Source organism: Neopsephotus bourkii, unplaced genomic scaffold (assembly GCF_033783945.1).
Source record: "Neopsephotus bourkii isolate Nb327-2 ecotype Australia unplaced genomic scaffold, CSIRO-AGI_Nbou_v1 NB_1423, whole genome shotgun sequence".
Classification (NCBI taxonomy): domain Eukaryota; kingdom Metazoa; phylum Chordata; class Aves; order Psittaciformes; family Psittacidae; genus Neopsephotus; species Neopsephotus bourkii.
In genome coordinates this window covers 5878085-5893581 of record NW_026901900.1, presented here as the reverse complement: position 1 = coordinate 5893581, position 15497 = coordinate 5878085, and the positions used below count along the sequence as shown (strand labels likewise).

The 15497-nt window shown below is 37.0% G+C and overlaps 1 protein-coding gene across 2 annotated transcripts in view; it reads right to left on the bottom strand.

Moving 5' to 3' along the window:
- Positions 1 to 15497, bottom strand: part of SEMA3D (semaphorin 3D) — a 138608-nt gene that overhangs the window by 35516 nt on the left and 87595 nt on the right. For both annotated transcript variants that reach the window (XM_061368179.1, XM_061368178.1), the window contains exons 8-11: positions 14292 to 14434; positions 2141 to 2255; positions 1700 to 1769; positions 211 to 355 (exon numbers count right to left, since the gene is read on the bottom strand). In XM_061368179.1, the coding sequence (XP_061224163.1) occupies positions 211 to 355; positions 1700 to 1769; positions 2141 to 2255; positions 14292 to 14434 (473 nt within the window). The remainder of the gene's footprint in view (positions 1 to 210; positions 356 to 1699; positions 1770 to 2140; positions 2256 to 14291; positions 14435 to 15497) is intronic.

Sequence of the window (15497 nt, the reverse complement as noted above, 5' to 3'; positions counted from 1 at the left end):
GGACACAATGCTATCTCAGAGTCATGGAAAAATGTATATTTATATACCTACAGGGTACGTAGAAGTCTGAGCTGTCAATGGAAGGGAAGGGGTTGAGAGGATAATTTGAAACATCCTCAGTGGAAAATATAATTTACCAGGCCAGGAACGGGTGTGAAGTACGACTGCCTTTGAGTATAAATAGAAGCATGTAATTAAGGAGACACTTACTGTACCAGGTCTGGGATACGGGATGCGACCTTCATATTGTACCCACCGATGATCCACACTCTCTTTGTGAGCATAAGGGCCATTGAAAACAGCTCTGATATCTGCCATGCTGTACACACAAACTGCAGAGCCCTTGAAGACAGAGCTGAAAAAGATGTGTGTATGCACGTTGTAAACACCTCTTCAGTGCACATCTCATCCAGTGGATTAACTAATTCCACAGAGTCTAATGGGGTTTGGATCAAGCCTACACCTGAGAGTTGATATAAGGGGTGCTAAAAGACAATATGTACAGGTTAGATAACTACAGATATTTAATATCACTCTCATTACAACTTAAAGCTTTGCTTGGTTGAAACCAGGACTTAGACTTTGAGAGCACTTGATAGACAGCCATTTTTTCTAGTGGCTGACAGTTTCCAGCTATCATTTATTAGCTATTTTGACTCAAATTTTCTGCCAATGAAGGACATATCTTTACATTGTGTTCACATCTGGAAGGGTGTATATTAATGATATTGCAGGTCATATGCCTGAGAATTACAAGTTGCGTTGGACAGACAATAGAAAGAAATTATTTATTTATTTTTCTATGTCCTCTTCCTTCTTTTTTCTTCACATATTTCTCTAAAAAAACACCCCAAAACAAGCAACCAAACCAAAAAAACCAAACCCACACAACAAAAACCCCAAACAGTTCAGTTTTCAAAAGAACAGCATGACGAGTTGTTGAGTGGTATGTAGTTTAATTACTTTGCATGCCATTTCATCATTGTTCAACATGTCATTAAATTCTAAATATTTTTGTGGTTATACATAAATGGAGCCACTGTCATGGCTGCTTCTGAGTTACAGAGTGCCTTGGCAATTTTTCATTGTACTCATACTGTTCAGCATTTAGCTAGTCCTTATAATTCACACCTAATTCAAAGGTTCTGACAAAATAATTACTTATTTTCTTTCTAACAGCTCTATAGAGAACACCTCATTACTACAGCTGAGATGTTCATTCATTGATTAATCCATCCCCTTGACATAAAGTTATTCTACCATCAACTCCTGCTTATAAAAACAGTGAAATATCACTTCAGAGCATAGTGGGGTTGATCCTAAGAAACAGCTGATGTCAAGTTGTTACATACAGAAACAATGGTTCACAACGATTTGTCTTAAACAGTAACTCTTGGTTGCTCAATAAATATGACTGAGATTGTTAAATTCAGCTAGATGAGGTTGAAATAAACTAGCATGCTTTTGATTGTTAAATTTTAATTATATTTTACAATCATACTGAAAAGTCAGGTTCACAAAGGTTTCAGGACATAATGTATGATTTGCATTTCTGAAAATGTTGCCCTTAGTGACTACAGCCCCAGTACAGCAAGCCTTATTCAAGCAGTCTCTCAGTGCTCTCAGGAATCAGGATCTAGTAACAGAAGGATTTAATAAAGGATTTATTTCCAGAGGCAAAAGTGATCCTAATGCATACCTTGTTGTAGTAAAAACTCCATATACAAGCGGATTTCTCTCATCTCTTGTGGAAAGTAAGAATATATCTTCTGCAATGGGAGAAAAAAAATAATTAAACATTCACTGAATATTTCTGCACTTACCATTTGTAAATAAACAACAAAGGTTTATTTTTGTCCAAATGTTAAATTATGCCACGTGAATTTATGCTAATATTCTGAAGTTTGTCCATATGCAGACAGTCTGGTTTTTTATACAGAATCGGATTTTCACTTGCCACCTTCTGCAATTCCAACTAATTTCAGTTATAATCAGGGACTTCAGGTAAAAGTCAGATATCTTACCAGCACTGTTTGGAAAAGCAGTAAAATCAAAGCAAGATGCAGTACTTCTCCAAACAACAAAATAAATCCAAACAATACCAATGTCAGAATAAAGCATGAAAGACAAATCAACTTACGCAGCTCATCAAAGTGTGTATCTGTGCCTTCAGGACCAGGTATCGAACACACAAGCCTGGCTTTCAGAAAAGTAGTCCACTTATTTATTAGGCTCCTTTGACCTCCCATATCATTCTAATACAAACAAAATTAGAAGACTTTAATATTAAACAAATAAGAGTTTTAAGATATTATATTCGATGGTAGTACAGTACTGACTGTGCTTTTTCAGTCAGATTCCAGTTTGATCTTAACAGCAACAAAGTCTTCTCTTTTGATGTTTGGGTTTCTTTTTTCTCAAAACTAGTGTGGATTGCCTTTTTGTAAGTAGCTCTAGTAGTCACTTCTCAGCTCAGAGAGTGGGCAACCAAGATTTCCTAATCACACCCAAACCTGTTTGCAAAATCCCTTCACCAGTTCTACAATTGGACTGCTGTGAAAACACTTCTATATCATGTGATTTCTTGTTCCTTGTGATACTATTTTTTGTGATCAGTTGTTCTTCAAGAATTCTTTACAAACCCAATAATAATACAGAACATTCAGGATAGATTTCTCAAAAAAGAAAAACTACATTCATCAGCATTTCTTGCAATGTAAATACTGTACTGTTGGGCTTGTTGGGTTTTTATTTTGTGTACATAGTACACATTCCAGGGAAAACCAGTCATACTATTTTAATAATAATTGTTATGGAAATACCAGCCTACAGTCCACAAAAAGGATTTTTTTTTTTTATTTACTTTACTATGGGTTCCCAAGATATGAGCATACTTGCCCAAATTCTTTCTTTTTTTTTTTTTTCCACTGGAGAAATAAAAATCTATGAAAGGTTACCTGAAATCTGAATAACCCTTCTGAAGGGTAGATGTCATTCTACTGACTTGGATCAGTTTGCTTAAAAGCTTACCTCCTCTAATTTATTAGATTTTTACATGAAAAAAAACTAATAAATGACATTTACCTGACCCTTTTGGCCTCCAATAACAGATCTATTTAGGTTCTGCAAAGCTATTCAGGCCCCAGTGATATTGCTATTTAGACTGCAATGGTATTGCGGCAGGAATTCAGACACGTGTTTGAATTAAGTGCAGTAGTCTTGCAGCTATAGGTTCTGAATTACCCCATGAAGGTGCCTACTTCATTTATAAACTCTGAAGCTTAGGGAATCTCTAATGTAAATTTAAGTACCACAAAATTGGTCAGAAATATTCATTCCCTCCAGATTCATTAGGAGAAATCACTTTTTTTGTTAATTGTCTTTGCAACTCTGAAGGTATAGAACCAGCCAGCAGGAAGCACTGGGTGTTGTAAATTAGGTGGTATTTCCATAGTATTTGGCCCTTCAGGGCTGTATCATAAATATTGCAGGCATTCAATAAGATGTTTTCTGGTGCTGAAATCCACTTCACAAGGAGTAACACTTCTCTGGTAATGCAGTCTAACCATTTTCTCTTTTCATGTGCTTGCTACTTTTGAATAGGTTATCTCAGTTGGAAATGATTCCTGTTAATCTACAGCCTTTGGAACTTCTGTTCTAACAAGAATTACTACTCCTTTCTTGATTTCCTGAGGTCCTGTCAAGCCTGAAGCTTTACATCTAACCAACAGATTTATTAGAAAGGTGTCAAAATTAGCAGCCTGCAGGCAATAGGAAAAAGAAGCTCTGCATGCGTGTGTCCTGTTCAAAGGCACAGCAGATAATCTTTGTTGTGTAATTAAAACCAATTACAAAGATGCAACAAAGAATCTTAAGAAGCAAGAAGTGTTAAGCTTTTCCTTCCTCTGGCAATTCGGATTAGTTAAGCAATTCTCACATTGCAGGGCTTCCACTTTGATTTCTGGTGGATGCAGTGCAGCATTACAGGAAATGAGATGTTTCTAACTGCTGGCTAGGAAAGTGGGGAGGAAGCAAGATGTGTTGAGGCTGGAATGGAAAAAACACCCTTGTCTAGCTGCTGCTCCTGTCATCACAAGCATTCAACTTCTGTGAGAGATGGAAAAATACGTACTTGTGTTTAACCACCCTTAAATCATGATCCAACACCACTTTCACACATTCATATTTTAAATATATCAGTAGTTCCACTGCGTTCCTAAAGAGTAGTGTGAACCAAGTACTATGCTCAAAGGAAGCAGCCTAAGCAAGTGCTATGTGCTTTAAACTGGACTTAAGATGTATCTGTATTCCCTCACTCTCAAGCCAGGACACAGCGTTAACCATGCCACTTGACTTTTTGAGACATTACAACAGACATTCAGTAGGTGTGCCTTACATATCCAAAAGTTGCCAGTAACACTGCACAGTTTATAGAAGCAAGGAGAATTTGATGATGAGCACTCCATGATCTACCAAGTCCTTTGGAAGCCAGAGAGTGACTAAATTATGGTGCAGAAAGGACTGAAAAGCCCTTTCACTGATTTAGGCAGATGCACAATAACATGCTTCTTCCTACTGCCATGGCTGAATCAAACAAAATGTATGTCTTATGAGAAGGATGTTTTTGCTTGTGGTTGCGGGGTGGGGGTTATTTTGTTTTTTATTGGTTCTTATTAGCAGCCCTAGTACTCTTAAATTCTTTGTCATCCCTGAATAATAGTGTCTTTGCTTTCTAATATGTGCCCAGGAATCACTGACTGAGAAGCTGACAAAGGCTGTGGCAATTTTATCTACAGGTAGAGTAGAATTAGTTCAGCTTAGGCGAAGGAGGTTCAAAAACTACTAAGAATATAGGCGTATCTTTGTTCCTGGACAATCAAGCAGCAGTTGTCTAATTAAGCTCTGGAAATCCCAATTTTTTTAAAGAAAGTGCACCCCTTCTTTCCTAAGACTATTTTTTGGTGCATATTAATTCAGTCTTTGGCATGTCTTGAGGCATCAGGTGCTGGAGGAACATGCAATTACTCTCTTTTCCTCAGACCATGTTGGCATGAACTCATTAGTTTTACATCTGCTTACTCTGTTGCAGGTTCCTTGAACCAACATAGCTCATAATTACTGGCCTCTGAGAGACTGGACAAAGGACATATTGGCCTAAATAGTTTTGAAACTGGGTTGCTACAGAAAGAAAATTGTTTCTTCTGCAGAAAAGATTATTTAATAATGTCAGCCTGCAGTGAATCTCTGACATGCTCAAATGTGAGCTGAATGTATAGTATGACAGTATATATGATTTACAGTCTGGGTAGTCAGTGGATTAGGAAAAATGGATGAAAAAGAGAAAATCACCAAAGAAAGACCATTCAGTGAGCAAGTAAACACAAATAAGGAGTCAACACAAAGTTAAAGAATCATAAGAAGATCACTGGACAGACTGATTTACACTAAGCAAGGATTTGCCTCAACCCTCCTGGAAGCGTGCAGTAAAATGGATGCACTGAAATAACCTTGGACAAGTGATACTGGTACTGAAGACAAAGAACACTAAATATTTCAGGGAGATAAGACAAGACGACAGGATTAATTTAAGTGCTGAGAGAAGGGAAGGCAGCATGAGCAAGCCTTTCATTCCAAAAATATGGCTAATCTACTTGTAACAGATGAGCAGCCACGAGTATCTGAAATCTTATCTCCCAAAATATCACTTCTAAGCACACTGGATTAGCAGTGTTTACTATAAACTCTGTTATAGTGCAGATGAAGGCACTTAGGACTGCGTATTTCTTTCTGAATATAAAAAAAGGTTTAATTAGCACTTGCTGAGTTGTAATCTCACAAGCTGTAACAGATGCCAACTATTATGACTGAAATAACTTTTTATAACAGAAAGAAGTGACTGTAAAGTCTTGGTTACTTGTGTTTGCCTGATTTAAAAGATTTAGGTAACTGCCAACTAGAAAGTGGGCAGTTCAATCCATCACCTGTTGAGGAAATATTGTCAAAAAATGTCACAAAAATTTAAACAGAAACTATCTATGTAAGCGGGGAATTAATCAAATATGATTTTCAGAAATCAGATAGATTTTTATTCTACAGAAATCCTAAAATTTCCACCCTTTTCAAAGAGCTAGTTATAAAAAATAATTTGTTGGAGTGAGAAATCAGGTTTCTACCAAATTACATTAAGAATTTAAATATTTGATCTACAACTGCAATGACAGCAGGTAAGTGTAATGTTTTTTGGACATCCAGGAAGAATGCTGTTTAAGAGCCACAGTTTAAAATGTGAACTGAATTAAGGTCATATCATATGCCTTTCTTGCAAGAATTCCATGGAAATCTCTGTTTTCTGATCAGTAAATTTTTGTATAACTGAGCAAAATAACAGTTATTTCAAGCCATCCATTTAAAGATAAATTTATTATGAAAATAAAAACAATTAGAAAAAATATTACTCTATGAAGAAGTTATTTAATTAGCTTGCATTAAAGGCTTTCTGTTGTATCTATTTTCTATTCTATTGTATCACATATTATATCAATGTAGCTTCATTAAAATGTGCAAATGTTAGTCCTGGAACGCAGTAGGCAGGAAAACAGATGGCAACAAAGCTAAAGAACACCTGCATCTTTGGGATTTTAAATCTTTTATTTGTTTGTAAGTAACAGTGACAAACTGAAAGTTAGAACAAAAAAGTGTAGTTTTCTGAAAATCAATCAACATCAAAGATGTCAAACACTGTGATTCATAAAACTTTAATAACAGTAATTATCCTGACCAGCTTCTTAAATAAAAAGAAAAAAGACAATGAGTGGAATTTCTAGAAACAGGTTATTAATTACAGCCAGTGGCAAGATGTGCAGAAGGACCATCCAAAGTGAACTCCTGGCCTAAATAAAAGGAAATGCTGAAGAACAGAGGAAAGTGCTGAAACTGCAAAAGGCCCTTTAGCCCTTCTCTTGTGTGAAGCCTAGCTACGTTACAAAGCCACCAGAAACAAATGGCATCCCCTGCAGCAAAGCCTTACATTATGGAAAAAAAACCCCAACCAACACAAAAAACCCCTTCTAGCAGATCCTATAAATGGAGAAACAGCCAACAGTATACTTCAGAATCCTGTCTTCAAACTCAGATAAATTTAATTAGTCCATTTTACTTTGCATATTACCCAGCTCTCTTAGGTACTGACCTAACACAGGAAAGTAAGATTTCCACCTTCAGGAATTCAGGTTTGGAATTTCTTGTCCAAACCAGACTAATGCCAGATGAACATTCCTCCCATGATTTCAGCAGTTTGAATGTATGGCAAGATGACCCAGTGTCATTGGAAAGCTGTTATGACACCTATGGGTAAGGATGCCACTCTGGGCATTCACATATTTCTAGGTATTAAGACAATGGGAAAGAGGGTCTTGACCGAAACCATAGCCAAAACTACAAGGCTGTAAGCCACATTTACTGTGGAAAAGCCCTCAGCCTTATAGTCTAAACTACAAGTGAGATAAAGTGTTTTAGCTTTGAGTTCCTGCTCCTCAAGCATATTTGTGGCTATTTCATTCAGAATGGCAATATACTCACATTAAGCATGCATAACCATTTGGTTCACTATAGAAAATGTTTATTTCTATTTTGGAAAGTATTTAAACATCATACCCAGGGGTTTCTACTGAATTATCTTTGGATGGGATCCAAACTGGAAAATCTAACTGTACAGCAAAGAAAAATTATGACTATTACTAAGCATACCATGAAAGCCAGGACCTAAAAGGCTTAGGCAAAGACAGGGAAATGACAACAGCAAGACTTAATGTGGTTTAGGACAAATGAAAACAAAATTTAGCACCATTTTACTGTAAGGCCATTTAGCAATCCTCTAGCAGGTTTGCTAGTATTAAGAAATAACCAAAAACTGTTTAAAGGCTGCCACAAAGCAGATGTACTCTACTAAATCCATCATAGGGCTGTTCACTCCAACTTCAATTGAAATTTGAAGTGACCAAAGGGTGATGACTGAACTAGGAAAATATGTTAAAGAATTCTCAGGAAAATCTATTTAATTTTTTAGTATAACCTGTTCATGGTTTATTTCATCGCATTTGACTTGCCTTTACCAGTCTATCATCTAAGTGTTCATATATACTTAATATAAATTAGATGATATAAATACATAAAAAAGATATAAAAAGACAGAGGGAAAATAAAAGAACCAAGAACAAAACCTTCAGGTTATGAAATGTAACATTCTTAGTCACAAAGCTACAGTTAAGCAAAGATGGAGCATGCAATTAATGTCAAATAGGAGAACAGATTTATATGGTTTGAATGCACTAAGGACATTGTGAAACTGAAGCAGGGTTAGATGCAGCAGTAGAATAGCCTGGTTTCTTTCTGAAAAAACAGGCCTGAATTTGCCATTCAAAATTTCACATTCTCAAATAAGAAAGCCTTGAATTTCACATTCCAGGGATACAGCAGTGCAAAGCTCCCTTTATAGTCAGTGGAAAATAAATTCTTGAAAGGGTGATTTGGGTTGAAGATGGAAGGAGTCTTCCTATAAAAAATACTGATCTGCCTTTATTAACTGAAGTGAATGTCTAATAATTACTTTATTTGCTTGGATACATATAAATTACTAAAGTCACTAGTGTGGGGCTGTGTGACCCCAATATTGACAACCACATGTTGAGAGCTGGAAAAGCATGAGACCAAGAAACACAAAGGTAGGTCTTTTAGAATTAAATATTCTGAAACATCTACATTTTTAACAATGTGTTCAATCAATAACAGCAAAGCCTGCACAGTAAACCATGGTGTGTTTTCATATCAAATGTACTGACAGGAAAAAAACAACAACACAGGAAGCTAATTTTATCACATCATCAGAAAAATTCTAAAATCACAAAGACGTTATTTGCTACCCTTAGAGGTATCTGAACATCTGATTCAAAGCACTCTGAAGTCAGGGAGTTTGGATTAGACAAAAGAACTCCACTCCAATTAACTCTGAAGGCTTCCCATTTACAAGCCAGTGGCTTACTGACAGTGTATTCTGCAATGAGTCTCTCTGGCAACTAGGATGCTTTCCAGAGTTTGCTTCAGAAGTTGAGCAGCTGCATTTCCATAATCCAGTTTTTAAAGCTCTATCTTGACACTGCAATTTCTTTTTCATTTTCCCAGAGGCTCAGTAAAATTCAGTCACACCTCTTTATATACAAGCATAACTTACATATTTTTGCTTCATCTGCAAATCATGATCTCCCCTCTCAAAAAACCCCACATAGATTCTGTTGTTGAAACACACCCATGAGGGACAAAAATATACAAAACTTCCCATACTCATGCCTGTATCCTTGCCAATAATGAAAGCTGGACCAAAAAACCTGACAAAGCCTGATGTTATATCTCTTAATTCATCACAGTTAGAAGCAGATACTATATGTAACTGGCCTCTTTCCAACACATCAGCCCTTAAAATGAAATCATCTTGATGAGCAGCAGCTTTCCTACAGAATTTGAAAACTTTTAAATGGCACATAATATTCAAATATCAAATTTGGAAGTCCAAGAGGATTTGGCTGCTCAAAGACTCACTGCTGCAAAGATGCTCAATGGGCAAATGAGGGCCAAAGTTTTTCTAGGGATGATATTCTTGAAGTGGTTTTAATAATTATCATTGAGAAACAATAAAAAAAACCCCACACAACCCCCACCCCCCAACATTACCCATGATTAGCATTGTGGCTAGGCTATATGATGACAAAGAAAGTATGTAAGCATGTAATAGGCAGTAAGTTTAATCTTGTCTGGAATGGGTTGCCTCCAGAACTAGAAGCAGGGTAGCTGCACGAGTATGGCTCTGAGCCCAGACTAATTAGCCCTGCTGAGAACATGTTAACATGGGTATTTTGCTTCCGGGACTGAAGCTCATACAGCTGAATGGTAAAACATTACACTGTGCGGACAACTCAAATGGTTTTGGAGATAGATCAATTATCTACACAGCGATGCATTACATGATATAGAAATACAAAGAATGTTAATGACCCAGCTATCCCTAGTTACCATAAAGGCATGGCTAGACTATTTCCAGGACAAGGAAAACACCTCCTAACTTTCACACACAAGCAGCCCCATGGCAGAGACCACAGGAGACCCAGGACTCGGAGTCGCAGTGGAATGGCTCCCTCCTGCCATTCTGGAAACACAAATTGCCTTAAAGCACCAGACAGGAGGGAAGGTCATAGCCTTGAACTCTGTTCACGTTCATGGCTCTGGAAATAAATTACCCAAAGGTGGAATGCAGGGTGTGTCCTGGGCTCTCAACTCAGAAGCTCTTAAAATGATTACATTCCAGTATGTTTAGAAAGTGCAGTTTAACCAAGAGGTCTGTGTCTAATTGCTATATTCTTGTCCCCAGGTACAGCATGGTATATATGCGGGTGGAATAGTATACCAAAGAAAAAAGACAAAGAGCTCACTTGTTCCTGCTAGAACAAAGGCTGTTTCTGGATACTGAACACTTTGGGAAATGTGGGAAAACATCAGGGGCTGAAGTCTGATTTCTTGGCAGTTGAGGTCTCAGAAATAAGGCTGCACACCATAACTTTTGCAATACATCACCAAAACCATTAAAGAGAAGCTTATAACACAGCAAATGCGAGCTGCTGTAATAATAAACAGGATTTTCATACTGCAGCAGAGAGACTACTGCTTTTGGCTAATTTCCACACCATGCCAATAGAATGAGGTTGTAACTATGAAAAATGTGTTTCTATATAGAAAACAAACAAACAAAAGCCACAACAATATTCCCCCCTCTCCAAAAACTTTCTGTGGTCTCCTGTAAGGTAGGATTTTCATTTCTCACTTTGAGTAAGAAAAATAGGAGGGAAATTTAGGTCTTTTCTAGGGCTATATTTGTGCATTTGTGAGGTTTTTCCTTAAGCAGAATTACAATTCTGTCATCATTACTGGTAGGTATGTTTACAGAAGTGTAACTGACTTATTACTTGACTGCAGAGGGCACAGTGCATGGATGCTCTGATTTATTTTCTCTTTAAACCTGGCTCAGTTCATAATGACTCTGTCATGTCTTCAGCTGATGCAGACTGGTTCAGTAGTGTGGGCTTGAAGACAGCATAGCTATAAAAGCTTATGCCTGGGTCCATGGTTTTAAGAAGTTACAGTTTGTATGATCATGTAATATACATGTGTGTGTGTAAATATGTATTTTAAAAAACAAACACTTCTGGCTAATCTTTAATATATTTTTTCTTTCTACTTATGACTCTGCTGGAAAAGAATGCAAATAACATAACAGATTACACTTCATGTAAGTAGGAACATGTGATAACTAGTATCAGGTATTAAGGATAGGCCAATGATGTTTTTTCTGCCTCCCTCAAACCTAAAATAGGAAATGCCGCTTGCCATGATAAATGACACAACTGGTTATGAAAGTGATTGTTGAAAGCACTTCCTCCCAATTCGTACTGATATCCCCTAGTGATATACAGAATGCAGATGACATAAATCTGAATTAGTGCTATTTAGTGCTACAGTGGCTGCGTTATTACAACCCATGCTTCAAGATGGTAAGTATGGTGTTGTAACAGGACAAGGGGCAGCTGTGTGACTCTGGGCAAAGAGATGCCAACATGAGTACTGTAATCTTCTGGGTCTCAAAGTAGCTAGGAAAAGAGAATGCTTTCCAGAGAAAATTTTCCCTAAGGGGGAGAATTAGTGAGGGACCATATTGTTGAGCCATTGAAAATTAGCCAAAGAATAGGCTGCATTGACTAACCTCCTTATTAAGAACAAAGCCTATTCTAATTTCAGCATGTGTCCTTGGCATTAATGTACAGAGCCTAAGGCACAGTGAGGTAGAGAGCAATTGAGTTCTAGCAGAAAAATCTGGGTTTAGACCAAGCAAATGATTTTACAAGTTTTCTGGGCTCCTCCCACCACTGTTATTCTCTGTTTGCTAGGGAAAGAAGGCAAAGGCTTAACTATATGCAGTACAGGTCACATTATTGAGACAGTTCAAGTAGAAATTGTTATGCTAACAGTTGAAACCAAAGAGAATTAAGCATAGCAGATGTTTCATGTCAGAGCACAACTCCAGAGCATCTTAGTAAACAGAGGAATCCACCTGCATATTTTAATTTATATTAAATACTTATAATAATTCTATTTGTATTATAATAATTTGCATTATAATGTCTTTTTATTTGCAGGCAATCAAGATAAATGTACAAAAAAAAACGCGTCTGAATTTTCAAGAGAATTCTGTATCCATCAGGAAGTGCTCAGTAAATCAAGAAGATAGTACAAAACTAACATTAATATTAATCACCTTACTTATCAGTTTCCATTGTTTTGCTTTGACTATTACAAATAAAAATCAAGATTTTTTTTTTGCCATTAACATGACTACTCTACATATTTAGTCTCATTTGAGGTACAATTATGCATGGTCATTAGGATTTCCTTATAATACATTTGCTTTTATTCTGATACCTTATCTCCTTTTTTCTCTAGGTAAAGGATGCTAGAGATCTGTAGCTAATATATCTTACTTCACTACAATCTCTCTTGTGTCTTGGCTTGAAAATGTTGTCTACCAATTTCTCCTAATGCATTAAGTGCTCTCTCATAATCAGCAAATGCCATGTCTAGCAGCAAATCATATATGTTTGCATTTCCATTCTGCCATTAATCACAGTGCTGTGAAATACCCAGCTAAAGATTACCCATTCTTTTGCCTGGCTAAAAACCTACTAGAGAACTGATTTATGAATAAGCTTTTCTTTTTGTTTTCTTAACACTTTATAACAAGGACAGAAGTGTGAAATGGCTGCGGTCACAGAAATCTCAGTTGGATTTAGGAGTCTATCAGACTGAAGAGAAGTTGTAGATTCATTGTGTGACCATTAGCTGAATGGGTGCTCTTCTAAACACATCTTACTGCAAATCAGGAACTCTTTTGTCTGTTTACTAATTTTCAAGCTTCTTAAGAAGATAATTTTCTCTGCCAGGAGGGGCACATAGCTCAGAAAATGCAAGTTAATGAAAACTTCTGAACAAAGTATCACAGAAATGTGCCTACTTGCGAGACTGCTGTGATGGTGTTGCTGATATCTAGTTAGCTACATGAAATAAACATTTGCTCAAAGCTTATATTTACTAACATGAAGACAGTGAAGTCCCATTTTCCTGATTTTTACCAGTGATAACTGGGTACCTGGATTTAATGAGGAGCTGAGGACAGGATAGGACCACTTACACTGACAGCTTCTGTCCCCATAGTATTATGGGACAAAGGAGTGAATAGAGAATATGTATGACACAGAAACCAATAGACCTTTCTGCTGTACTGGGAAAAAGACCTTGACAAAACCAGGAGGCTGTTAAACAGCAAACTCTACACTGACTGCTGTCTTCATGTGCAAGAATTAGTTTCTCTTCTTATCATTTGAGGATGCTTCTGCCCTTGACAGAGACATTTTTTCAAAGAGAGTGCAGCTCCTGAAAATCTGAGTCTTCATTATAAATACCATAGGGGTGGAAATCTTTCATAGGGGGCAAAATCAGGATGAATGAAAGAGAAAGTGAAGGGAGTAATCGTTTAAAGGAGGTCAGGCACCGATCAAATGAAACTTATTACACTGCACCAGATGCAGGGCCTGGCTCCTCCTGGTCAAGAAGGTCAAGGACTGCACTTCTTCCCAGGGAACAAAACATCCAGGCAGATGTGGGTGTAGCTCAGTAGCTATATACGTTTTTATCCTCCCCTCACCCCAACTGATTATCAGGAATGTGAAGAAACAAATGACTGACCCCAGCTCTCAGTAATGCCCAGGAATGATGTACTGAGCTAGGCTGAAGGGATGGGTTTGAATAATCCTCCATTCAGTGGGCATGTTCCACAAAAACCTGCATACCTTGCCATTGTGTACACTTCAACATGTCAATCCTCACTGAAAGGTTATGAAAAAAAGCAGGTTACTATTACATATCTGAAGGTAAATACATTGTTGTTTAGACAAAGGATTATAATTTATAAGCATATCAGCTTTTTAAAAAGAGGTACACAGTCAATATCAATTCTATTTTTCAGATAAGTGAATTTCAGTCAACATTGGTAATCTACGTTCAGAAAAATATTATGATAGCTCAGTAACACTGTCTCCTGATTTGAAGGGGAAAACAGATTTCTCACAGAAACAGAACAAAAATTTTTTCTACTTTTTTTATTTTCTTTAAATAAAATAAAAGATAGAAATCCTCACCTTACAGACTCTGCCAACCCGGGAAAGGATTGTCTTGTCGGATGTGCCACTATCCTGTGATATTTCTCGGAAAAAGAAGTAGATTTTGTCGTCATCTGGGTTATAGGTGTCCGGTATTGGAAAAGTTGCAATAAATTTTGCTCCTAGAAGTTTCCCCAAGAAAAAAGGTTTTAGAAATCTGAAGAAAAGTTTTAATACTTGCTACTACATTTATGCTTCAGAATCTGCATTTATGTTGCACTTTCCAGTGAGATAAAAATATCAGTATATAGACATGTTGTGGCAAGTTTCTTACTAACTCCGAGTGAAAAACACCAGAGATTCTCTCAGTGTAATGTTTTACTCTCAGTGTAACGTTTTTGTGTATATACCTTACTACCACTTGCATAAATATGCAGCACTGGCTATCATTCTCTGTTTGAAAATAGGATAACCCTCGGTACAAAATACTGCCTAAAAACCTGCCTTATTGATCTTGACACCAATACCAAGCAGATAGATTTGCTGAAATTATATGGTAGAGTTGAAATTAATTTAGTTACACATTGCAGCAGTTATGAGTACAGAAATACACTACTGTTTTCTAGAGATAGCTTGCAAAGTAATGAATGAACCTTTATTCACTGATGGATTAAAAATTCAGTATAAATGACAGCTTTAAATGTTTCCTACATACCTGTGCTATAACAATCTTACTGCCCATATCTACCAAACCCAACTTGGATTACGAAGTCAGCACATGATAATCCTCAGTTGACTAGTCAGTCTTAAGGACACAGTTCCTTGTTGTGTGAAAACAGATTAGCTGTATCAACATCATGGTTTGTTTGTGTTATTTAAATCTGCTTTTTTGCAAGAAACGCCACAGCATGCCTTGTCTTGATGTGCTGAGCTGTGACATTACTTCTGGTCTCTTCCAAAACAAGCCTGGGTGTCTCTGCTTGCATCTTATGGGCATACTTATCAAGCCAAGGATTTAATACACCTTTCACTGCTTTCCTCAGCTCCCTCATCCATGATCTGCAGGCCTGCTCACCAGTGGTAGGTTTTTTTGTTTTGTTTTGGGTTGTTTGTTTTTTATTTATTTAAACTTAGTACTAAAATCATCAATTAAACTAATTCCAGGGGCCTCTGACTGCAGCAGAGCAGGCAACAACACAGCCTTGCATGAGTGAACCAGATACCTGGGGAAGGGCCTTTAAATAT